The following is a 24,378-nucleotide window of genomic DNA, read 5'->3' on the forward strand; positions in this document are numbered from 1 at the left end:
CATCCAACCCAGGACCAGCACAGGCAGCAGGAAACGACTTTCCATTGTGGTACGTGTACGCTGGGGGCAGCTGTCACCGCTGAAGGTACAGAGAGTTGGATATGGTAAATTGGTGAAATACCTGGTCACTCACAAAACCAAAAAAACACTAGAAGATAAACAAATAAAAACCATCACATGACAAGTTACAGTTACAAAACTAGAACGGCACTCAGTGGAGCACATACCCCCCGGCCAGGCAGACCAGTTTACATTTTGTATCCCAATGATAGGGTGGGTCTGCATCTGGATCTTCACCAAAATCGAATCGATTCGTCCTTGTCACACAACAAACCCGTCCACCAAGTTTCGTCCGAATCCGTCAAAAGTTTTTGAGATATCCTGCTCACAGACCGACAGGAGTGAAAACATAACCTCGGTCCACCTCCCGTGGCGGAGTTAATAAGATTTCCCTCTGGTAGAATGTGATGACAAAATCTACTTTTTAAAAGCCAAACAGGCATCATGTGCAAAAAAAAAAATGCAAATGTAGATCCTCTTGATATTCCACATCTTATGATATACTAGCGTGGATCGGCTCACCGCGCTCACCTCTCCACACGTCGTTGCAGAAATTGACGTCACAGACTTGCTGTTTTGTCATAATTTACACCAATCATAATACAAACATTTCTTTTGTTCAAATTTATTTGTAATATTGGTGATATTGTATTTATTTGAAATTTAATTTGTGTTGATAGAAGGTCTAAGCCAGTGAGTGGTCGGTAACCCAAATAACACCAAGAGCCATTTTTTTTTCAAATTTGGTCAAAAACGTGATATCTAAAGAGCCGCAATGCACGTTAACCCGATTTCAATAATTGAATAACAGGACAAAGACACACAAACATTGATTTATATATATATATATATATATATATATATATATATATATATATTGTTACGGATTCGCGCCCGCCGGCGTGCGGACGGCCACGTAACTCGAATCGCGGCACGTCGCCCACCGGACGGACAATCCAGTCGTGACCCTCTCGGGCTAACGCCGGGAACCAGTCACGGGTGGACCTTTCGGTCTCACCGCGATCGAGCCAATCGGCCCCCGCGTGGGATAGGGTTGCTCACCAAATTCGACCTACCTAAGTACCCACACGGAGGGTAGACCGGGCGATCGCACCTCGCCGCAGGTCGACTTCGGACACGGGCCACTTAAGCGACCCGTTCCGTACTCTCGGGATAACCGAGCGGTGTTATCGTCGGCTTCGACGGTTCGATTAATTATCGGGCGTATTCAGCCCACTACCAACCCTTTACGTGAAGCAAGATGAGGATTCAATGAAAGAAATGACGAAGCGAAGCGGGAAACAGTTCAATAATAAGCACATTTATTTCGCGGCACACGGGAAGCACACATATACAATTCCACCAAAAGCACACAGAAAAGAAGAATTCAAAAAGCAAATGCGACAATGCAGATCTAATACCAACTACGCGAGCACACGGCAACACTTATACAATTTTACTTCACAGACGGCGCCGACAACACATATTCCCAAAGCAAAAGAAAAGAGAACCACCCTCCAGGATGAGGGGGAAGGCCGGCCTGGGGCCGAGACCGTGTCGGGCCTACCCGTCTGGTGATGAGACGCGGAGCGGCGGTGGTGCCTCAACTCCGCGGGCCTCGCGGACAGTGTCTGGTAGGGGGTGGGAAGGGGGCCCCCTTTTGTCGCACTATCTCAGCGCGGGGGAAAACAGGAGGGGGTTGCTGATGCTCGGGGAAAGGAGGATTTCACAAACTCTTGGGTCCCGCGACGAGCGTCTCCACCACCCTCGGTCGCGCCGCCGGCCTTTCTCTCCGCAGTTCCCCGAATCCGACGCGAGCACCCCCTCGTCCGCCTTCGCCGCCTCTCCACAGCTCCGTCCTCTTCACTCCGACTCCGCGAACTCCCAACTGCACTGAGCTCTTCCTCCGCTTCCAACTCAACTCTTCCTCCTGCGAACTGAACTCCTCTCAACTTTCACTCGACAGGGCTCGACTGACGAACGCAGTCGTTTTTATAAGCCCCGTGGCTTCGCTCTCTCATCTTTGACCCTCTGCCTCCGACCTTTCACCTCGCTCCCCATTGGCCCGAGGAAAAGTGGGCGTGAATGCTTTTTGATCCATGAATTTGCATATCGCGACCGCCCTCCAACGCCCTGGAGGCGGGGCCAAATCGCTCCTCGCTCACCGATTGGACGGAACAAAAGTGGGCGTGAGTCGTTTTTGATCCGTTTTTCTGCGGAAAGTCCGTGATGCTTTTGAACACGCTGCTCGGTGCGCGCTCTACACGAGTCCAGCATCGGTGCCCACGAGTGGCGCGAGATGACGGTGATGCGATGGTGGCGAGTTGTGACGGTAAAGGTCGTGGCGGTTGTGGTGAAGCGGCGTTGTGGTTGGTGGTTGTTGTTGTGATGGCTGTTGAGACGTGGTTGGTGGTGGTAATAATGGCGGTTGGTCCAAAATAAAGATAGTAAAAGAAAAACGGCTATCCTGAAGAGTCGCAGCCCTCTTGAATGACATTTATTCCCTCTAGACAACGGGTTTGGGCCTAACTACACATATACTTACCGAGATATCTCACCTAAGGGACCTGAATGGTGGTTTGCGAATTTGGTCAACCACAACAATATATTGGGGCGTATTATGTGATACCGGTCGTCCATCCGTTCCTGTCCCCACTCCAACTCCCAAAGTTTTCAACTTTCACGTTTCATATTTGGTACATAGGTACAGACTGTGGAGACGGTGTGTCACGACATACGTTCGTCATCTAAAGTGGTTGCCATGGCAACCAGGATGCTGTTTTCCATGTAGTAGCACAATTCTGTATATACCTTCTTGTTCTGGCGTATATTGTGCTCACTTGAGCTCGTGTTTTTAATGCAATACATGTTTGTTGAGTTTGCTTCAGTACATTGAGTCAGCTTACCCTTATTTACCTCTGCCATTAAAGGTGGAAGTAGGTTATGTTTTCACCCCTGTGTGTCTGTCAGCGCACCTCCAGCCCAAACTGCTCAACCGATCGTTCTGAAATTTTCAGAGATTAATGTCACCGACCCTGCGATGGTCCCGCATTGAAGTTTCTAAAAATTCGGTTGACCAAAAAGGTCGACATAGGCCAGGATAAGCCAATTTGTGAGCAGGATAAGCCAATTTGAACCAAATTTTCTGAAATCCTCAAATTTCATCCGATTGACTTGAAATTTGAACAGGATTTGCATATCAGGTCAGTGAATTCAACCACCTATTACTTTTGAGGTTAGCATAGGTCAAAAGGTCAACCCAAAATAGTTATTAATTTAATTAATTAATATTAGCTACCAATTAATTTTAAGGTTAAAAGGTCAACACAGGCCTATTTTCTAAAAGTGATAGATAGGGCCAAAAACTAAATATATCACTATATCTCAAAAACGTTGTGGATGAGTTATAACAAAACAAGGTGGATGAGTTGAGTAAGTGACAAGAACAAACAGATTGGATTTTGGTTTGGATCCAGCTCATCAGTGGGATATAAAATGTGAACTGTTTCACCTGGCAGAGGTATGCACTCTACCGAGTGCCATTCTACTTTGTGTTGTTTTGTCAAGTTGTCACTCTGAGGGATTTTTCATTTGTTAATTGCCGGAATCCTTCGGATTTCGGCGATTATGTTGGTCGGTTGTGTCTGTCTATTTGTTTGTGTGTTTGTTTACCCTGTAGCAGCCACACCGTTTCAGTGATCATGACCAAACTGGGTGCAGACGTCAGCCATGGTCCAACTTAGACACGTCCTTTTTGGCGAATCTAGGTCAAAGGTCAAGGTCACCGAAAATCCGAAATTCTTATTTTCGCAATAACGTCCGCTAAAATGGTCGTATCGACTTCAAACCAAATCCAAAATGTGCATCTTCCAATTCTACATCCAACCATATGTCTCATTGGGGTGTTACACCAACATCCTTCTTAGCGGTCGGGGGTCGAATGTCAGGGGGATCGGGTCAAAACTTTCAAATTGCGATAAAAACGCCATTTAAAGTCCGATTGACTTCCAAGTTATGATCATGACCAAACTAAGTGCTATAACTCATTAAACAGTCACTGACTCAATCGGTCAACTTCCCGACCCGGATCTCAACCAATGGTACTCCATCTCTTCTGGATCTGATTTTGACAAATTTCCCTGACAATATCTGCTGCTCTTCCTTCGCTCCAATCGGTTCTTCTGACCACGTCCTTGTCAAAGTGGACATCTCTCTGGCTGTTATCAGAGAACCACCTCACCGCCGTCGAGTCTGGCATTTCACTCAAGCCGACGGGCAGGGTCTCCAAGCAGCCATCAAACTTACAGACTGGTCTCCTATCACTACTTTCTCCAACATTAACTCATCCTGTGAATTCTTTCAAAGAAACTTGCTCTCCCTCATGCACAGATTTATCCCCTCTCGTGTTCAGTTGTCTTACCCTTCCTCCCGCCCTTGGTTTACTGAAGCTTGTGGCGAGGCAGTTGTCCTGAAACAACTTGCCTTTGCCTCATGGAAAGCAAACCCAACTGAGGGCAATCTCAGTTCCTTCCACAAAGCTCGGAACAAGTGTGTATCTACCCTCAGGAGAGCCAGAAAACAACATCTTTATAATCTCAAGTCTGAACTCTCAAACCTCTCTCCCTCCTCAAAATCCTGGTGGCGTTTAATCAAATCTGTTTCTGGTGTATGTTCCCCCTCCATCCCCTCCCTTACCTCAAATGGCCGCACTGCTGATTCCACACGTGATAAAGCTGAATGTCTAAACTCGGTGTTTGCAGCTAAATCTTGTGTCCTAAACCCATCACTATCTCTACCCACTTTACCCAGTCGCACCCAACTGTCCCTGGACTCTGTATCCTTTTCTCCTGACAAGGTGGAGAGCTTGCTTTCAAACCTCGAGTCAGATTCTGCAACCGGTCCAGACGGCATCAGCCCACGTGTCCTCAAAGCCTGCTCTTCTGCTCTTGCTCACCCTCTCTCTGTTCTATTCACCCTCTCATTTTCCCAAGGTCATCTGCCATCTGCTTGGAAATCTGCTAACATCACTGCCCTGCATAAAAAGGTGCAAAAACAGATCCCTATAACTACAGACCAATCAGCCTTCTCCCAATCATCAGCAAGGTGATGGAATCCATCATCGCCTCAGATATGAAATCCTTCCTCTTCTCCAATGGCTTGATTTCCAATCATCAATTTGGTTTCAGACCAGGTCACTCTACCCTGGATATGCTGCTTCTGCTCTCCCATCAATGGATGGAGGTCCTCAATGCCAGACAGGAAATCCGAGCCGTATCCCTGGACATATCACGTGCTTTTGACACAGTCTGGCACCCTGCCCTACTCACCAAACTCTCTTCCCATGGTATTCAAGGCCATCTCCACTCATGGCTCGCAGACTTCCTCTCCTGTCTCAGTCAACGTGTGGCCCTAAATGGAGTTCTTTCATCCCCTCTTCCTGTGCAGGCTGGAGTTCCTCAAGGTAGCGTTCTGGGCCCTGTTCTTTTCTGGTTTTCATCAATGATCTCTCGGACTCTCTGGAAAATCCTCTATTTCTCTTTGCCGACGACTCCACCCACTGCCGTACCATCTGTCTTCCCTCAGACCGGCAAGCAGCAGCTTCTTCGCTCACTGCAGATCTGGATAAAATCACAAACTGGTCCAACACGTGGAATATGTCTTTCAATCCACACAAATCTCACACTCTCACTGTCTCTTCGAAAGGACCGTTTACAAAACCCCCCCATCCACTTTCTCAACAATCCTCTGGAAGAAGTCTTTTCTTTCAAGCTTCTAGGTCTCACTACCTGCCATGACCTTTCCTGGGAAAGTCACATTTCCAACCTTGCCTCAAAAGCCAGTCGCTGACTGGGAATCCTCCGTCGTGCAAAGTCCTTCCTCGGCCCTCTTGAGCTCCTGACCACTTACAAAGCTTTTGTCCGTAGCCTGATGGAGTACTGCTCTCCCCTCTGGGCTGGTGCTCCTGCCTCCCACCTTTCTCGGCTTAACGCTGTCGAAACCAGGGCATTTAAGATCATCGGCATCTCCCGCAATGAAGCTGAGTCTTTGGGCCTCTCACTCAATCACCGCAGGTTGGTCGGTGGTCTTTCTGTCTTCTACCGACTCCTCTCCAGCCTTGCCCCCCCCTGCTCTCTCTGCGATTTGTCCCCACCACATTTCCACAGGGCGCTCAAGGTCCGCAAACAACCCCCTTCTGGTAAAACTACCAAAATCACGAATCACTGCTCATCTTCACTCTTTCATTCCTCTTTTTCCCGCCTTTGGAATAAACTTCCTCACTCTATTCTTTCCCATTCTTCCCTCCAGGCTTTCAAAACAGCTGTTCACCACCACCTCTTATCTTCCCCCATCCAAATCCTCGATCTTTTCTACCCCCGATAATCCACCCAAGCCCACTTCCTTCATTTCTCCTGCTTTCCTTCCTGAAAGTCCCTGAAATGTCCATCTTCTCTTCGCCATGTTCCCCGTCCCATCCCCATCCCTCTCCCTTCCACAGTTCACCTAATGTGTCTGTTCCCCACTGTTTTGTCCCTTCCACTCCCGCCCCTCTTGTCTCATGCCTCCTTGCTGTGAGTTGTGTGTTTGCTCTCATACGAGCCTCGACCAAGGTATACAAAAAAAAAAAAAAAACAGTAGTACTATCAACTTATAAGAACCAAATTGATTTCCAGGTTTTTGTTTTTTCAGAGATCATGGAGATGTGACAAAGTTATTCCAGCAATTCCTTGCTCAACGAGCAATTTCATTTGTTTGTTTGTGTACAGGATATCTCAAAAAGTTGTGGACGAATCCGGATGAAATTTTGTGGAGAGGTTGGATGTGTGATAAGGACGAACTGATTTGATTTTGGTGAAGATCTGCATCCGGATCCGACTACAAGAATTTTTTCAGTGATTTTTCACCTTTGAGAGATAGGGCAAAAAACGATAGATAGCACGGTATCTCAAAAAGTTGTGGATGGATTCGGTCAAAACTTGGTGGACAGGTTGGGTGATGTGTGTCAAGGACGAATTGATTTGATTTTGGTGAATATCTGGATACGAGAATTATTTAATTTTTAAAGTGCTTCTTCACCATTGAGAGATCGGGCCAAAAACGATATAGTACTGTACAGCATGATATTGTTGCGAATTTGGAAACCATGAGCACACACAACATTCAAGTCCTATAGATTAGTTATATCGGTAAGTATGTATTTTATAGATAGCTTCCTTGCCCGTGTTTAAATGGTGATTTAATGTAAATGCGCTGTGAGTTACTTTGATAGGGTTTATCTATTATTTTTACACCTTCCACCCCGCTCTGGCCGGCGCCATTGTTCTTCGTGCATTCAACCACGAGCATGGGCGGGGATTCGCATCACCTCGGCTCGAGACTCCGCCCAGAATGAGAGGGGCGGGCCCCCTTGGCCAATCAGGGACCTCACCACCTCAGATCGAGGCTTCGCCCAGAATGAGAGGGGTGGGCCCCCTTGGCCAATCAGGGACCTCACCACCTCAGATCGAGAGCGGGGAGGGCGGAGACGTTCCCCCTCCCCCCGAAACAGGGTGAATAAAGACGCGGCCGCTGATCTTGGTGAGCTACATCTGGGACAACACGGTACTAACTTCTGGTCTTGGAGCGCTCTTGTCTTGTTCGTCGTCGTGGCCTTGGTGATTGTCGACCGTCATTCTTCTCCTCCGCGGATCGTCACCTTGAAGACCACACGAGGTGGAAAGGTCCCAGACAGACCCTGGTCTTCAGCCCCCGACTGTCCTGGCTGGAGGTCCAATTAAAGACCATTTGGTGTGTGTGTGTGTGTGTGTGTGTGTGTGTGTGTGTGTGTGTGTGTGTGTGTGTGTGTGTGTGTGTGTGTGTGTGTGTCCGTGTGTGTGTCCGTGTGTGTGTCCGTCCGTCCGTCTACTAAGCAGTAAACTTTTTAAGTGTTTTTTTTTCTTGTATGTACGTGCATTATTAGTATTCGGTTTCGTTCTGCCTCTTGCGTGCTTCCCTCGTTCCCCCCATTATTGTATAAATAAATCCCACGTGTTCAATGTTTCGGCTCGTTCGTGTCCATTCCTTCATTGGCTGCGCGTGCTGCGTGTTGGAGAAATAGTAAAAGTGGTTACGGCTGTAAATAGTGGGGCAACTTAGCATAACAATTGTGCATTTTGTGAGGAAAGCACCAAATTTGGCACACTAGTAGCCTATCATATTATGAACAGATTTGGATATTGGGCCATCTCAAAATTTTTGATGGCAGTGGAAAATGGCGGCCACAGCCATTAGCGGCTGAATTTGAGATGGCCCAATATCCAAATCTGTTCATAACATGATAGGCTACTAGTGTGCCAAATTTGGTGCTTTCTTCACAAAATGCACAATTGTTATGCTATATTTAGCTAAGTTGCCCCACTAAAAGAGGACATTTGGACCGACGGGACCTTGGTGGCCATCCGGTCGGGTCACACACAGTTCGAGTACGCTAAGCGGCTCGTTCCATACGGGTGCCGTCGAGGGTGTGAAGACTCGGGAGATCGCCACGTGGTCTCTAGGTACTTTGAAAATTGGCGAATAACCCTGCACCACGTGGTGGAAATATTAATTTTTATTTTTTTGTATACCTTGTCTCGGCTCGTGTGAGAGCGAACCACACAACGCACAGCAAGAGGGGATGAGACAAGAGGGGTGGGAGTGGGAGGGACAAAACAGTGGGGAACAGACACATTAGGAGATCTGTGGAAGGGAGAGGGATGGGACGGGGAACTTGGGGAATAGAAGATGGACATTACGGGGATTTTCAGGAAGGAAAGCAGGGAATTTGAAGGAAGTGGGCTTGGGTGGATTATCAGGGGTAGAAAAGATCGAGGATTTGGATTGGGGATGATAAGGGGTGGTGGTGAACAGCTGTTTTGAAAGCCTGGAGGGAAGAATGGGAAAGAATAGAGTGAGGGAGTTTATTCCAAAGGCTGGAAAAAAAAGAGGAATGAAAGAGTGAAGGTGAGCAGTGATTTGTGATTTTGGTAGTTTTACCAAAAGGGGGTTGTTGGTGGACCTTGAGCGCTCTGTGGAAATGTGGTGGGGACAAATCGCAGAGAAAGCAGGGGAGGGGGGGGAGGCTGGCGAGGAGACTGTAGAAGACAGACCACCGACCAACATGCAGTGATTGAGTGAGAGGCCCAAAGACTCAGCCTCATTGCGGGAGATGCCGATGATCCGAAATGCCCTGGTTTCTACAGCGTGAAGCCGAGAAAGGTGGGAGGCAGGAGCACCAGCCCAAAGGGGAGAGCAGTACTCCATCAGGCTATGGACAAAAGCTTTGTAAGTGGTCAGGAGCTCAGGTGGGCCGAGGAAGGACTTTGGACGACGGAGGATTCCCAGACGGCTACTGGCTTTGGAGGCGAGGTTTGAAATGTGGCTTTCCCAGGAAAGGTCGTGGCAGATAGTGAGACCCAGAAGCTTGAGAGAAAGGACTTCTTCCAGAGGATTGTTGAGAAAGTGGATGGCGGGGGGGGGGGGGTTCTAAACGGTCCTTTCGAAGAGACATAGTGAGAGTGTGAGATTTGTCCGGATTGAAAGACATGTTCCACGTGTTGCACCAGTTTGTGATTTTATCCAGATCTGCAGTGAGCGAAGAAGCTGCTGCTTGCCGGTCTGAGGGATGACCGATGTTACGGCAGAGGGTGGAGTCATCAGCAGAGAGATTTAGAGGATTTTCCAAAGAGTCGGAGAGATCATTGATGAAAACCAGAAAAAGAACAGGACCCAGAACGCTACCTTGAGGAACTCCAGCCTGGACAGGAATAGGAGATGAAAGAACTCCATTTAGGGCCACACGTTGACTGTGACGAGAGAGGAAGTCTACGAGCCATGAGTGGAGATGGCCTTGGATACCATGGGAAGAGAGTTTGGTGAGTAGGGCAGGGTGCCAGACTGTGTCAAAAGCACGTGATATGTCCAGGGATATGGCTCGGATTTCCTGTCTGGCATTGAGGAACTCCATCCATTGATGGGAGAGCAGAAGCAGCATATCCAGGGTAGAGTGACCTGGTCTGAAACCAAATTGATGATCGGAAATCAAGCCATTGGAGAAGAGGAAGGATTTAATGTCTGAAGCGATGATGGATTCCATAACCTTTCTGATGATTGGGAGAAGGCTAATTGGTCTGTAGTTGCAGGGATCTGTTTTGCACCTTTTTATGCAGGGCAGTGATGTTTGCAGATTTCGAAGCAGATGGCAGATGACCTTGAGCAAATGAGAGGGTGAATGGAACAGAGAGAGGGTGAGCAAGAGCAGAAGAGCAGGCTTTGAGTACATGTGGGCTGATGCCGTCTGGACTGGTTGCAGAATCTGAGGTTTGACAGCAAGCTCTCCACCTTGTCAGGAGAAAAGGACACAGAGTCCAGGGACAGTTGGGTGCGACTGGGTAAGGTGAGTTTTTTTGTTGTTTTTTTGATTTAAGATAAGAATTAGAGAGATTAGTTGGGAGAAATGGGGGACGTTACGAAAGTAGGGAAGATAGAAATTGAAGGTAATGGGGAGAAAAAACACATAAAACTATCATACACCGAGGGGAACCGGTAGGCCTCAAACTCCCGGTAAGACAACGTTGACAAAAACTCACAAAATAGCACAATTTTTGAAACAAAACCGAACTAGGAACACACAGTAACATGTAGGTGAGAAAAATAAACAGTTACAACGGGACAAATAACGACCGGAAACTTAACTTTGAGATCATCAGCAGAGAGCCCCTAAGGAGACCTCTCGACGCTCCAAACCCGGAACCAGAAGTCCATATTGACCCTTCACGGTCCGAAAGGGACCCGTACTTTCCGGAGTTTTCCGAAGAAGTACGATCTGAATTCCAGGCGATCGGTCGAGCCGACTCTGCAGCTCCATGTCGCGGTCGTGCTCGCGGCCGACGCCCAGCCCCGCAACAATATTTCACAGATGTATTGATTGGGCCTGATATGTTCTCGTGGATCAGGCATTACATAGCGGAGGTATGCACTCTACCGAGTGCCCTTCGAGTTTGTTTTTGCATTCGGACCCTGCAGGAACCAGTGCGACCAAACTTTGCACGGCATCCTCTTTCATCCAGAGAAAGGTCGAGCGCTATGTTTGCATAAAAAAAAATTGGCCTTCAGGCCCTCAATCAGGTTTTGTGCTTATACACTGCCTGCATCTTCTTTTTTCCTCAGTGGCGATCGATGATTGTGTAATATGTATTGTGAAGATCGTATGTTGCGTTGTAGTTATTTGTTGTCAACAACGCAAATTATTTATTCTTGTGTTTCCACTTTGCGTGTTATTAAAAATGATTGCTTTACGCAGGTTTATTATCACACCTCCGGGTTCAGGCTTCGATCGAGTAATGTGGATTGTGAAAATTATGTGTTGAGGTATGTATGCAAGCTAATAATGGAAACTATTCCCTTGGAATGTTTCTCCTCTACCTCTAATCTGTGCTGCCTCGTTGCGGTTTTATGCCTCCACTGATTAAGTCGCCAGAGGCATTGTGTTTTTGAGTTGTACGTATGTACATACTAATTTTCTCTGTTTTCTCTACAACCGTTTATCCGATTGACGCAAAATTTTCACGTCAAATGGCCGCACTGGTGATACCGCACGTGAAAAGGCTGAATGCCTAAACTCAGTGTTTGCTCCTAAATCTTGTGTCCCAAACCCATCGCTTTCTGTACCCACCTTACCAAGTCGCACCCAGCTGTCCCTGGACTCTGTGTCGTTTTCTCCTGACAAGGTGGAGAGTTTGTTCTCAAACCTCGACTCGGATTCTGCAACCGATCCAGACAGCATCAGCCCACATGTCCTAAAAACTTGCTCTGCTGCTCTTGCTCACCCTCTCTCTGTTCTATTCACCCTCTCATTTGCTCAAGGTCATCTGCCAACTGCTTGGAAATCAGCAAACATTACCGCCCTGCATAAAAATGGTGCAAAAAGAGATCTCTCTAACTCCAGACCAATTCGCCTTCTCCCAATCATGAGCAAGGTTATGGAATCCATCATTGCTTCCAACATTAAATCCTTCCTCTTTTCCAATGGCCTGCTTTCGGATCATCAATCGGGATTGAGAACAGATCACTCTACCCTGGACATGCTGCTTCTGCTCTCCCAACAATGGAAAGGGTCCTCGATTCCAGACATGAGATCAGAGCCATATCCCTAGACTTATCGCGTGCTTTCTATATGGTCTGGTACCCTTCCCTGCTCACCAAACTCTCTTCCAATGGTATCCAAGGCAATCTCCACTCATGGCTCGCATACTTCCACTCATGTCACAGTCAACGTGTGGCCTTTAATGGAGTTCTGTCATCTTCCAGTCCAGGCTGGAGTTCCTCAAGGCAGCGTGCTGGGGCCTGTTCTTTTTCTCGTTTTCATCAATGATCTCTCTGACTCTGGAAAATCCTCTTTGCTGATGACTCCACCCTCTGCCATACCATCGGTCATCCCTCAGATCAGCAGGCAGCAGCCTCTTCCCTCTCTGCAGATCTGGATAAAATCACAAGCTGTTCAAAAACATGGAATATGTCTTTCAATCCTGACAAATCTCACTCTTACTATGTCTCTCCATCTCTCCGAAAGGACCGTCTGGAACCCCCTACCCCCATGTACTTTCGCAACAATCCTCTTGAAGTCCTTTCATTCAAGCTTCTGGTTCTCACTATCTGCCATGATCTTTCCTGGGAAAACCACATTTCCAAGCTGGCCTCCAAAGCCAGTCACTGACTGGGTATCCTCCCTCATGCAAAGTTCCTCCTTGGCACACCTGAGCTCCTGACCATATACAAAGGTTTCATCCACAGCCTGATGGAGTACTGCTCTTCCCTCTGAGATGGTGCTCCCAGCTCACACATTCCTCGGCTTCACGCTGTGGAAAACGAGGCTTTTAGGATCATTGGTATTTCCCACGATGAGGCTGAGTCTTTGGGTCTCACACTCTGTCACTGCAGGCAGGTCAGTGGTCTTTCTGTCTTCTCCAGTCTCCTCTCTGGCCTTGCCTCTCCCTGCTCTTTCTTTGATCTGCTCCCCCTCCATATTTCCACAGGGCACTCAAAGTCCCACAGCAACCCCCTTCTGGTAAAACTACCAAAATCAAGAATCACTGCTCACCTTTATTCACCTGCCTTTGTAACAAACTCTCACACTCTCTTTAATTCCACTCTTCCCTCCAGGTCTTCAAAACAACTTCACCACCACCTCTTATCTTCCCCCATCCAAAACCACGATCTTTTCTACTCCTGCTAATTCACCCCAAACCCACCTCCTTCAAATTCCCTGTTTTCCTTCCTGAAAGTCCCTGTAGTTTCCATCCTGTTTACCCCATGTACCCAACCTCATCTCTCTCTTTCTCTCTCTCTCTCTCTCTCTCTCTCTGTCTCTCTCTCTCTGTGTCTCTCTCTCTCTCTCTCTCTCTCTCTCTCTCTCTCTCTCTCTCTCTCTCTCTCTCTCTCTCTCTCTCTCTCTCTCTCTCTCTGTCTCGGTCTCGGTCTCGGTCTCGGTCTCTCTCTCTCTCTTCCACAGATCTCCTAATGTTTCTGTTCCGTCCTGTTTTGTGCTTCCCTCTTGTCTCCTGCTCCCCTTGTTATATGTTCTGTGTGTTAGCTCTGATACGAGCCTTGATATTGTATCCAAAAAATAAAAAAGGTGCAACGACTCATGTAGAATATTTTAATGACAATTAAGCTGTCATAGGTTAAGTGATATGGCAGCCATGTTGGAAAAAAGAAAAAGTTTGGATCGCTGTATCTCCGAAACCCCAAGATGGGAAAAAATTGAAAGTTGGCACATGTGAAGTATTCCCCATGGGGAACAAGTCTGATTTTTTTTGATGATGTCATAGGTGGCTTCGTTATTACGTCATAATTGCATACATTGAATGCTTTATCCGATCAGTATGAACATTTTTGAGGGTCATCTAGGTCAAGGTGTATGGGGCGGGGGGGGGGGGGGGGAGAATCATCAGTCACGTGGTTCAGCAGTCATATTGATTTTAACATAAAAACCTTGAAAAATCATCTCCGAAATGGCTGAATAGATCAAGGCAAAACTTTAAAGGTATGATTGCCAACCATGAGGAACAAAAAGTTTTCCACCTGTGATGTCATAAGTCACATGCTTTGGCAGCTACGAGTTTTTGAAGAATAAACCTTTAAAAACCTTCTCCAGAACGGTTTGACAGATCGAGGGGAAACTTCACCTTGAAGATAGCAGAGTGTTCACAAATAATTAATCGGCCACATGGTCTGGCAGCCATATTGGATTGAATGCAAATCTCAAAAAAGCTTTCTTTTGATCCGCTTCATCAATCGACATGAAACTTCACAATTATAATTTCGTTGTCATGGGAAATATATTGTTATGTTTGTGGGGTGGATGAAGGGATTGCATAAGAAAGATAGCATTGTGTAGAGTTGCTTGGCCCGTGGATGTGTAGGAGATATCTCGATGTAAACAAGTAGGAGACTGTGAGCTTCAGTGTTACGTGTCACCACGGGGGGGAGGGGGGGTGTGCCATGCTAATTAGATAGGGATTAGGGATAATTACTCCAGTTTGTAATCACCCCTCTGTGACTTTTCCCTATTTTTTATATTTCAAGATCGGCAATAAAGGTGGAGAAACACGTCCCTAAAACAACTACAAGCGGGCAGAAAGCCCCACCTTCAAAGGGTGACGACAGGTGAAGTCACGCACCTGAGGGATGACTGATGGGCGTGACGTGAGACACAAAAAGAGGAAGAGGGCGTAGAAGGCGAGTAGTCGAGGGATTCTGAGGACACGAAGGATCTCGCTTTTGCTCTCGGCACGACGAAGGCTGCACGGTTCTTGTATTCATGCTGCTGAATTTGCGGCATGCTGGACAAGACGCTGGCCGTCCGACTCAGAGATTGTCTTGTGGTGTGGTTCATCGTTGTGAACAGACCGAGTGTGTGAAAGGAACGTCGGCATATTCATGATGGAGAATAAACCACAGCGTGGTTCATGAGCCGTGATGTCGAGTGCCATGTCCGCGCTGCCTAACGAATGGCTTGGCGCCATTTTTTGGGGGCGCGTCTACGAAGCACCTTGATTCCACGTTCCATGAAGACCATCTCGCCGAGACCCCGAAGCTAAGTGCCGAAATAAAGGAATTATTTTTCTTTATTATCTGTCCCCTTGTCTGTGTGGAGGTGCCTCAACTATAATTAGATTTAGGTTATCTCACAGTTTTCTTTTGTTATAATTAGGAATTATTGTCATTGTCCATCTTTGATTATTGTTATTCAATTATTATTTAGTTAAGTCAATTTGCTTGTGTCCGTGTATTTGTGCCGTTCTGGTACATTGCTTAGCTGTTTTCCCACGTGTGCATCAATCTCCGATTCTCGGCTGTCGGCCTCCAAGGGAGAAGTTTGGCCATCCGTCCAGGTAGGGGTACATCACCCCCTGGACACGACGATATGTTTTAGATTTCAACCTGATCGGACGCATGGTTTGGCTTCAAGAATTATTTAATATTTTAAATCTGGGTTCAGGGATTTAAATCAAACTTGATACAAGTCTGTGTGATGATGTAATAATGTGGGCGGAAGCACATTTGGTGATGTCGAAGAGTGACTGCCACGTTAACTTTAATCTATCGCACAATAATCATATAGACTCTGCCCTCCACCCTCATCCCCCACTCCATGCTGATTGGTATGCAAAGTTTCACATGACAGGTATATGCTGGTGTCAGCTTTTGATCTACAAGGGAACACAATACGTTGTCAATTGTCTTTTCTTATCATTGTGAATATGACATTGAGTTTGATAGGAAAAGGAACCAAAATGGAGATATTTTTTTTATCATATTTGTGACGTGCATAATAGAGACTGCTAAATACTTCTCAACCGTGCCCTCGTAGACTTGGGCGTTCCCTGGAGTCAAGTCTTGGCACATTCTTGGGCGATAATCTGTGGTTCTTCGTCGCTTCTTTATAATCTGGCATTTGTTATGCAACTTGTGTGGTGGTGGAGGAGGATTCCCACACTCCTCTTGTGGAGAACGGCCCATTACTCTGAAAACTCGTGAACGTTTTCGTGCCAAACTCTCATCCATTCATTCACCAACCACACACTCACCCATCCATTCAACCACACACTCACCCATCCATTCAACCACACACTCACCCATCCATTCAACCACACACTCACCCATCCATTCAACCACACACTCACCCATCCATTCAACCACACACTCACCCATCCATTCAACCACACACTCACCCATCCATTCAACCACACACTCACCCATCCATTCAACCACACACTCACCCATCCATTCAACCACACACTCACCCATCCATTCAACCACACACTCACCCATCCATTCAACCACACACTCACCCATCCATTCAACCACACACTCACCCATACATTCAACCACACACTCACCCATCCATTCAACCACACACTCACCCATCCATTCAGCCACACACTCACCCATCCATTCAACCACACACTCACCCGTCCATTCAACCACACACTCACCCATCCATTCAACCACACGCTCACCCATCCATTCAACCACACACTCACCCATCCATTCAACCACACACTCACCCATCCATTCAACCACACACTCACCCATCCATTCAACCACACACTCACCCATCCATTCAACCACACACTCACCCATCCATTCAACCACACACTCACCCATCCATTCAACCACACACTCACCCATGCATTCAACCACACACTCACCCATCCATTCAACCACACACTCACCCATCCATTCAACCACACACTCACCCATCCATTCTACCACACACTCACCCATCCATTCAACCACACACTCACCCATCCATTCTACCACACACTCACCCATCCATTCTTCCACTAACCTCTCCACACACTCGGCTACCACTCATAAGTCATCAACCATTCAACTACACACACCCATTCATCCACTTGCTCAGCCATTTATCCATCCATGCAGTCATCCACCCACTCCCTCATTGTGAGGAGGGGGGGGGGTGGTTGATGACTTGGGGAGGTGGGCAGTTGAGGACTTGAAGTTATATTTTACTTTGTGCAGGCGTTTTACGGGTACCTGCTAGTATACACTAACATCCATCCACTTATCAATCCTCCAACCCATCCATTTGTTCCCTCATCCACCCAGCGGTCAATTCAGCTCCCTACTCATCGGTCTGCTCACTGCCACGTGGGTAGCTGTCGTTTCTACTTTTCACACCAACTTCACCATGAACCGAAACTTCCTCATCGAACCCGAAACGTTTCCTGCCACCTCCCAGCAGGCGAGAGGAGGGGACCTCGGGATGGAGACGCACGGATCTATCATATTCCGTCAGGAACACTGAAGGAGACCGGACGGACGAATCAGCCGGCATTCTACACGTACCTGTGTGGATCGAGGCGTTAGAACCATGACATGTCGAGAAATCTCGTGCTGAGCTGTGCAGGGGTCCGAGTATGGGTCCGTGGGGGCTGTCGATAGGGTCGAGGCCGAGTAACCTCGTCGGTCACAGGAAGTCAGTTTGAGAGTCCCTGACGCACTTGATACAAGGTGGTTGCGGTTGTGGTTGTTTGAAGTGCAATTGAGCGAGACCGTGGGTTCAGGGTCCCGAAAACGTCGAACAAATTCCTCGACACGCAGTTTCCGGAAAAACCTCCCCAACTCGTATTGTCGCCTCCTCCTCCCAAAGGGCGTTCCTTCAGACGACAAAAAGGGTGATCCTCGGTGCAGCACACCATTGTGCACCAACTGCACTCCTGTCATTTCCTTCACATCCACCATCGCTCGAAGCAACCTGTGAATCGTAATTGATGATCTTCGAGGCGTCTGGAGCAGTTACAACAAAAGGCAAATCCACGACTTTGTAAAAGGGGATAATAATAAATAAATCTCCTTACAAGTGGGGAAAGGGGGAGAGGAGAGAAAAGGGGGAAAGAAAACACGGCAAATGACGCTCAGTGTGCGTACGGTACAGCGGTTACCTGCACGTCCAGGTACAACGATTACCTGCACAACCAGCTGGTTGAAAATGGTGAAGGGTGTGACCACTCCACATTCCTTAGAGCTCTCACATTTAACCAATAGATCGACCTTTGCTGATTCCAATTACCATAGTATCACACCTTCACAGCATACCTGTGCAGTCTTCAAGCAACGTCACCCAGCTGGCATTCTCATTAGGGATGTAGGCCTTTGATGGGGGCGAGCAGAACCTGCAGCATGAATATCTCAGAACCAACGAACCATCTGATTTGATCCAAATCTAATGGTACCCTTTGCAAGAGATATAACGCATGATGCTCCACTATTGGTAGATCTTTCGATAGCTTTGTGTGCATTATGTAGTTTAAAAATTGGAAGAATCACAACTTTTACAACCATTGCAGATTTATTACCAAAAAGTCAATAATGACGCACATTTCAATGTACAAGATCATTCCAGGGTCTTGGTGTGCTCGAGTTGGACACAAACTCCTTTGTAAAGCCACAGATTTGTTCCCAAAGGACAGGAATAAGCTGCAAAAACTCAAATGATTTCAATAATAAAACATGTAGGGGTAGAAAGGGCTGGAAGGGTGGCCGAGAGGTACGCACACTATCCCGGGTTCGAATCCCGACCCAGCTATAAGCTGTCATCCCGGTGTTTCACAGGCAGGATGATTCACCAATGTGTGCCGTCCCTCAGATGGATGTTACGTGCCTGGGTGTCCCGTCTGCTCACATTAGTTTCCTCCTCGAAGAGTAGTTGAGTTATAGCCGACACTCTGGCCAAATTCTAAATTTCTGTTCTCACCTACAGGGGGCACTGTATCATAGGCACAACTGCATCCCAAACAAATGATGCAACCGGCAGCTCTGTGCTGCATCAGATTATTAGAAAGAAGTAGACGATTCCAAAGTGTTCATTTCAATTGTGGTGGGAAAACTAGGCAAGCTCCAATAAATTTGAAGGATCCAAATAAATTCCCAAAACTGTTTCGGTGCTTGAAGGCAGACGCCATCAAAGTACATCTCTCTGACCTACGGAGTCAAAACCATGCAAGAGCAGCGAGAAGGTCATGGACAAGGTGCTCCTCAAACCCAATATCCAGGTGATGCTTCGAGATGGCGGAGGAAGAGGATGCAGGAAGGCCAAGGTGTGGGCAACCCATGACAGCAGGAAGAGCCGGAAGTGCAGTTTGGCCATGAAAGGGTCGGGGTTGTTGAGGGCATATACATCAGGCCAATGCCAAGGAAAGGAAGAACGTTTTCCAAGTCGTTCTGGTGGCACCTGGAAGGTGAAAGGGTGAGGCAATGGCTCGGTGCACATGAGGAACAAGATCGGTACCTATATCCTCCATTCTTAGGATGACAGTGTTTATAGGGCATTGGGTCGGTATCGGAGAGGCTGCACATTCAAACCAACTTTTTGAGACTTTAAGTCATGGGATTAGGGTGCATTCACTTACAAATCATAATTCATTTTGGGACAGCACCACAACTGAATGCCTGCAGGCCTTGTGCTTCACAATGTATGCTCAGTGGACCCTTGTGTCCATACCTTCAACACTTTTAAGGTCCTTAATGTAAATAAAGACACCTGTAGGCAGTGGTTAGGGTAGACACTTGAAATTGGGGAAGTAGGGGTACCTAACCTACCCAGTCATTCCTCTTCAAAAACCTTTAAAAGAAACCCTCCCCCAAAAAAAACAACTGTCCAGTCCAACGCTCAATGGAGTATCCGAGAGAAGGAAAACAGAGTTAACCGAGATGTGTAATATGGTGATATATGCGTGAGAAGCAGAAGAGTTAAACGTGTACACTTCATGCATTCAGACATGACTCACAAAAGTCAACAAGTGACAGCAATCGGTATCCAAGCTACCCACGTGATGCAGTTCAGGGATCAAACTTTGGCCCAAAACGTTGCAAAAAAATGCTTTCACACCACTTCTTCATTCGTAGGTCGCACACGGCTGCAGGGTAGCATCACAAGCCGCTGATACAGTGCCCTCTGCTGGTTATGGCAGGAATTTGGAGTTTGGCTATGGTGCCGGTGATAACTCGCCTATTTTTCGTGAAGGACACCGTGGGATCTTTGAGGTCTACCAACTAATGCTCGCAGACGGGATGCCCGGTTTAACTTCCATCCGAGTGACGACGCACACGTTGAGGAATCGCCCTGCCTGTGAAACACTGGGATGACAGTTTATAGCTGCGTCGGGATTCAAATCCAGGCTGGACAGCTTAGAAGCGAGTGTGCGTTCCTCTCCGGCCATCCTGCCAGCTGCTTTACCACTCAACTTGTGCAACAATGTAATCTGCTTTCTACTGATAAGCTGGATTTGATCACTCAGAGAGCCAATCCTTGCACATCCCAGTAAAGCATGAAGAAGTTGTGACTTCTGCAAACTGACATATCAACACTAACACTCTCAAAACATGAGAACTTTATGAAATATCAATCAGCAGAGTTTCTTTTTTGGTATGGCGTTACCTTCTCACTCTCTCGACGTCCTTTCTTGGTGTGTGCGAACGACTTTCTTGGCTTCTTCATTGTCATCGGCATCTTCCAAGTTCGCAAAAACCTTCATGGAAAATAAAGAACAATTTCAACACCATATACCTGGAAGATTTAACCACACAAGGCAAATGAGAGTGGGTCCGTTCTATTGTACTAACAATCAGAAACTTGTACACGTATGAAAATGATTTGTTGAAGGTTGATTGGTATAAGTATCTAAAGTTCAAGAACTTTTCTTCTTACACTTTCTTCTTGCTCGTGTACACATTCATGCAATCAGACGTGACTTCATTCATTTAACAGCATCCAACGGGAGAGGTGGGGTTGTGTGAGGGCTGGCAGCATAGCCGACAGGTGTGCACGATAACTAGAAGTCTTGGCTGTAAATGGTTTGAATCTGTCTTTCATAGGGGCGACGAGGCACAGCCAGTAAGTGCCGTTCAGAGCAGATCAGCGAGTTGAATCACAATAAAACTCCTCCAACACCACCACCAAGGTGTTGTACTGCAGCAGGGCTGAGTTTCGGTGGCAAGCATGACCGCTAGATGGAGCAGTAGAGTCGGCTCCACCGATCACCCGGAATTTATAGGTCGTCACCCCGGATAACTCCGGAACCGACGGGTCCCTTACCGGACCGAAGTTCGCCAATCGGTCGACCACGTGGGGTAGGGTAAATTGCCAATTTCAATTTACCTAAATACCCACGTCGTCTGAACTACCGGGGAAATTCACCCTCGACGGCGCTCGTACGGAACGAGCCGCTAGCATACTTGAACCGTGTGCGACCCGAGCGGACGGTCACCAAGCTTCCATCGGTCCAAATGTCCCTTTACAGCGGCAACAACGGCCTGGCTAATTCTCCAACATGCGTCACGCTAAGCCAATGGAAGGAAACACAGCAACAAACTGATACATTGAACATGTGGATTTATTTATAATGGGGCAGGGGGGCACGCAAGAAGCAGAGTTATCCGAATAATAGAGAAGCACGTATGTACAACAAGGCACTTATACAATTTATTACTTACTCGACTGGCGCCACAAACACACACCCAAAAGAAACTGTGACCACAGCCTTTATTGAGGCCTCCAGCTCGGAAAGGAAATGGGGAGCTGAACACCAGAGCCTGCCTCGGACCTGTCCACCTCATGTGGTCTTCGAGCTGATTTGAACCGGGCACCAGCGAGAGGCGACCCAAATCCAGACACCGGCGAGCCGCGATCAGCCTCCTCAGCTCCGCTCAGCGCTCGTCCTGGCAATCAAACCTCTCCTCTGTATCCTTCAGAGAGATGGCGCACACCCCTTGTGGTTCTGTTGGCGGCAGGATCTCTTAATCTCCAGCTCTCATTCGCCGACAGAGACACGGCGCGCAACTCTTGCGGTTCTGGTGAGAGATGGTGTCTCTCAAGCTCGAGCCCCCTGCTGTCCGAACACACCGCACCCTTATTCACCCAGTCTCGGGGGAGAGGGGGCGTGGGGACGGCTCCACCTGCCCCTCTCTCCCTCACTGGACGGTTTTGGCGCGCACAATCGCTCATCGCCATGTCACTGGCCAAAACGAGCGGCAAGTCCGTTGATTGGCCCGGGGGCATGGTGACCTCACGCGGACCACCTTCCTCACCGTCGCGAGACTCCTCCTTGAACTCCACCCACAAAACAGCCAGAGGAACTGTATTCTGCGTGGGCTCCGCCCACGTACGTGCTGACACGTACATAGGCAATGGCGTCGGCTAGAGCGAGGTGAAGGTGATGCTGGCGTTGTCGTAGTTATGATGGGTGTAAGAATGAAAGAAAACCCTGACTATCAAAGTAACTCACAGCGCATTTACATTTATTCACCCATTAGACATGGGACGGGGACCCTAACTAAAAACCACACACTGATATAACTATTCTATAGGACCTGTATGTTGAGTGCAGTAAGCTTCCAGATTCACAACAATACAACACCATCAAGGAGTCCAACACCAACCAGGTCTTTTTACCTCCTTCCTACCTTTTTTAATGCCCCCCCCCATTGCCCAAAACCAATGCCTACGCACACCAAGAGCAGTGAGGGACTAATGTACATCCGGGTCCTGGAGCGACGAGCACCCAAGTTATACTTCATCGCAAAAAATGGACCGAAAGAATAGTAGGTCTAATGTTTAATATCCAGCACTGTCACGTCGTTATCATAACTATAGAATATACGGTTATTATATTCACCAAAACCGTCAGTATGGTATCATGTGGTTCCCATATTCATCATTTTGGGAACAACAGGTAAAATCTTGAAGCAGTTTGGGTGAGTTAAAGAAAGTTTGCCCTGTTCCTTGCCTGTTACGTCTCCCTCTGTCACACCTTATTTCCCTTTCCTTCTGCACTTTTTTGGGGGGAGGGGGGGGTAGGTAGGTTTGGGAGCAAAAAAAATCGCATTTCCAGCCCATTTGAAATGTTTGTGGGATTTCCCCACATGCGTGTACACACACACACACACACACACCCCGCCCAGGGCTCGAGGATGATGACGTGGTTGTTTAAACTTTCACCTGCTACACACGTACGCACATCCTAATTCCACCTCCACGCATGCGGTGTATGCCCTTCTAACTAACTGTTTCACAAATCAAACTTAACTAAAAATCCCATCAAACAAAATTTGGAGTGCAGAATTCAATGATCACCAATGCAGGGATACCCTAATATCAGGAGAAGGAGGAGGAGGAGATTGGGACCATACTCTGTGCAGAGCATGGGTGCTGCTTAAGCAGTCTCCTTGGCTATTGGACACAGTATACCAGCATGCTGGCACTCATTTTGCTGACCTCGGAAGGATGACAGGCCGAGTTAACCCCACCTGGTATTAATTCAACAGGTGAGTGGGATTTGAACTCAGGACCTTAGGATCCAAAGCCCACCACCCTAACCATTAAGCCAACACCAGGCATATAATACCAAGAGGGCACGTGTCGGTAATTCGAAGGGACTTACTCGAACCACGTCACTTCCTTTGAAAAGGAAAAAAGTGGAGAGTACACTGCAAGTCCGTTAACAAAGTGATAAAACACAATAATATAAAATAGCTTTGTTACTTACTTGATTATATCAGATTGAAAGCAAAGTTTTATAAAGCACAAACTACATACACGTGTCCCATGACCTTTATGCAGATGGGACACAGCAAGTCCTTTTATCCCAGTGCAAGACCATCAGTCACGTCTGCAGTGGTAGAGTCTTCTGGTGACCTGGACCCCAAAACGTGAGAAGTTTGAGAAACACCATTTTAAACTTCGAGTACGAACCTTGAGTGTTGTGCGCCGGTAACTGGTTAAAGGTCCCATGAAAAGGACTTTAAGAAGAACCAACGTGGCGAAAGCATCCAGCGCCTCGTTGGCGTCAAAGATGTCCAACATCACCGAGCTGGAGCGAGAGTGCAAGCAAAAACCAAATAAATAAATAAATAAAGTACCGAGAGGGAGAGAGAGGGACGGACATGTGCACTCGGTGTTTCTTCCATTCCTGTCTATCCAATCCTTGTGTTGGACAGAGGTCTTTGTACATTGACCACATCTGTCCTGACTCGATCACAGCTTCCTCATCCTCCATGATTTGCTCTTCCACAAGCCTTAACTTTCCGTAAAAAAAAAATGAAAAAGCAGAACCAAACGGATGAGCAGCGGTGCCAAGGTAAGAGTATTTCACTTTCGAAAAGCTTTCCTTTCGCTGAGTATTGTTTTTGGCACAATGAGCAAACTTCCACAAACACGTGTCACACCCTACACTCCTCGTTACGGTGTGTCATGCAATCAGAGAATATTCCAACAAA

At 47.4% G+C, this 24,378-nt stretch overlaps 2 protein-coding genes and 1 long non-coding RNA gene across 6 annotated transcripts in view; 1 reads left to right on the top strand and 2 right to left on the bottom strand.

Annotated features, from left to right (window-relative positions):
- LOC147025894 (uncharacterized) overlaps positions 1-17,758 on the bottom strand; it is a 23,281-nt gene extending 5,523 nt beyond the window's left edge. For 3 of the 4 annotated variants that reach the window (XM_085883628.1, XM_085883627.1, XM_085883626.1), the window contains exons 1-2: positions 17,452-17,758; positions 1-79 (exon numbers count right to left, since the gene is read on the bottom strand). The exon at positions 1-79 is cut by the window's left edge and continues 157 nt beyond it. In XM_085883628.1, the coding sequence (XP_085739754.1) occupies positions 1-45 (45 nt within the window). In that variant the 5' untranslated portion in view covers positions 46-79; positions 17,452-17,758. Of the gene's footprint in view, positions 80-227; positions 382-17,451 lie in introns of all 4 variants that reach the window. The other variant, XM_085883625.1, reaches the window with a different exon arrangement.
- LOC147025895 (uncharacterized) overlaps positions 7,359-24,378 on the top strand; it is a 40,978-nt gene continuing 23,958 nt past the window's right edge. The window contains exon 1 of the long non-coding RNA XR_015058790.1: positions 7,359-7,845. This is a non-coding gene — a long non-coding RNA (uncharacterized LOC147025895). The remainder of the gene's footprint in view (positions 7,846-24,378) is intronic.
- Positions 18,444-24,281, bottom strand: MGST1 (microsomal glutathione S-transferase 1). The gene is given in 5 exon segments (XM_085883657.1): positions 18,444-19,279; positions 19,282-19,336; positions 20,543-20,565; positions 20,568-20,633; positions 23,855-24,281. Coding segments are annotated over 5 exon segments (468 nt in total). The 5' UTR covers positions 23,966-24,281; the 3' UTR covers positions 18,444-19,066.

The sequence above is a fragment of the Eptatretus burgeri genome, chromosome 5 (assembly GCF_056783735.1).
Source record: "Eptatretus burgeri isolate ZD-2024b chromosome 5, Ebu_testis_v1, whole genome shotgun sequence".
In the NCBI taxonomy this organism is placed as follows: Eukaryota; Metazoa; Chordata; class Myxini; order Myxiniformes; family Myxinidae; genus Eptatretus; species Eptatretus burgeri.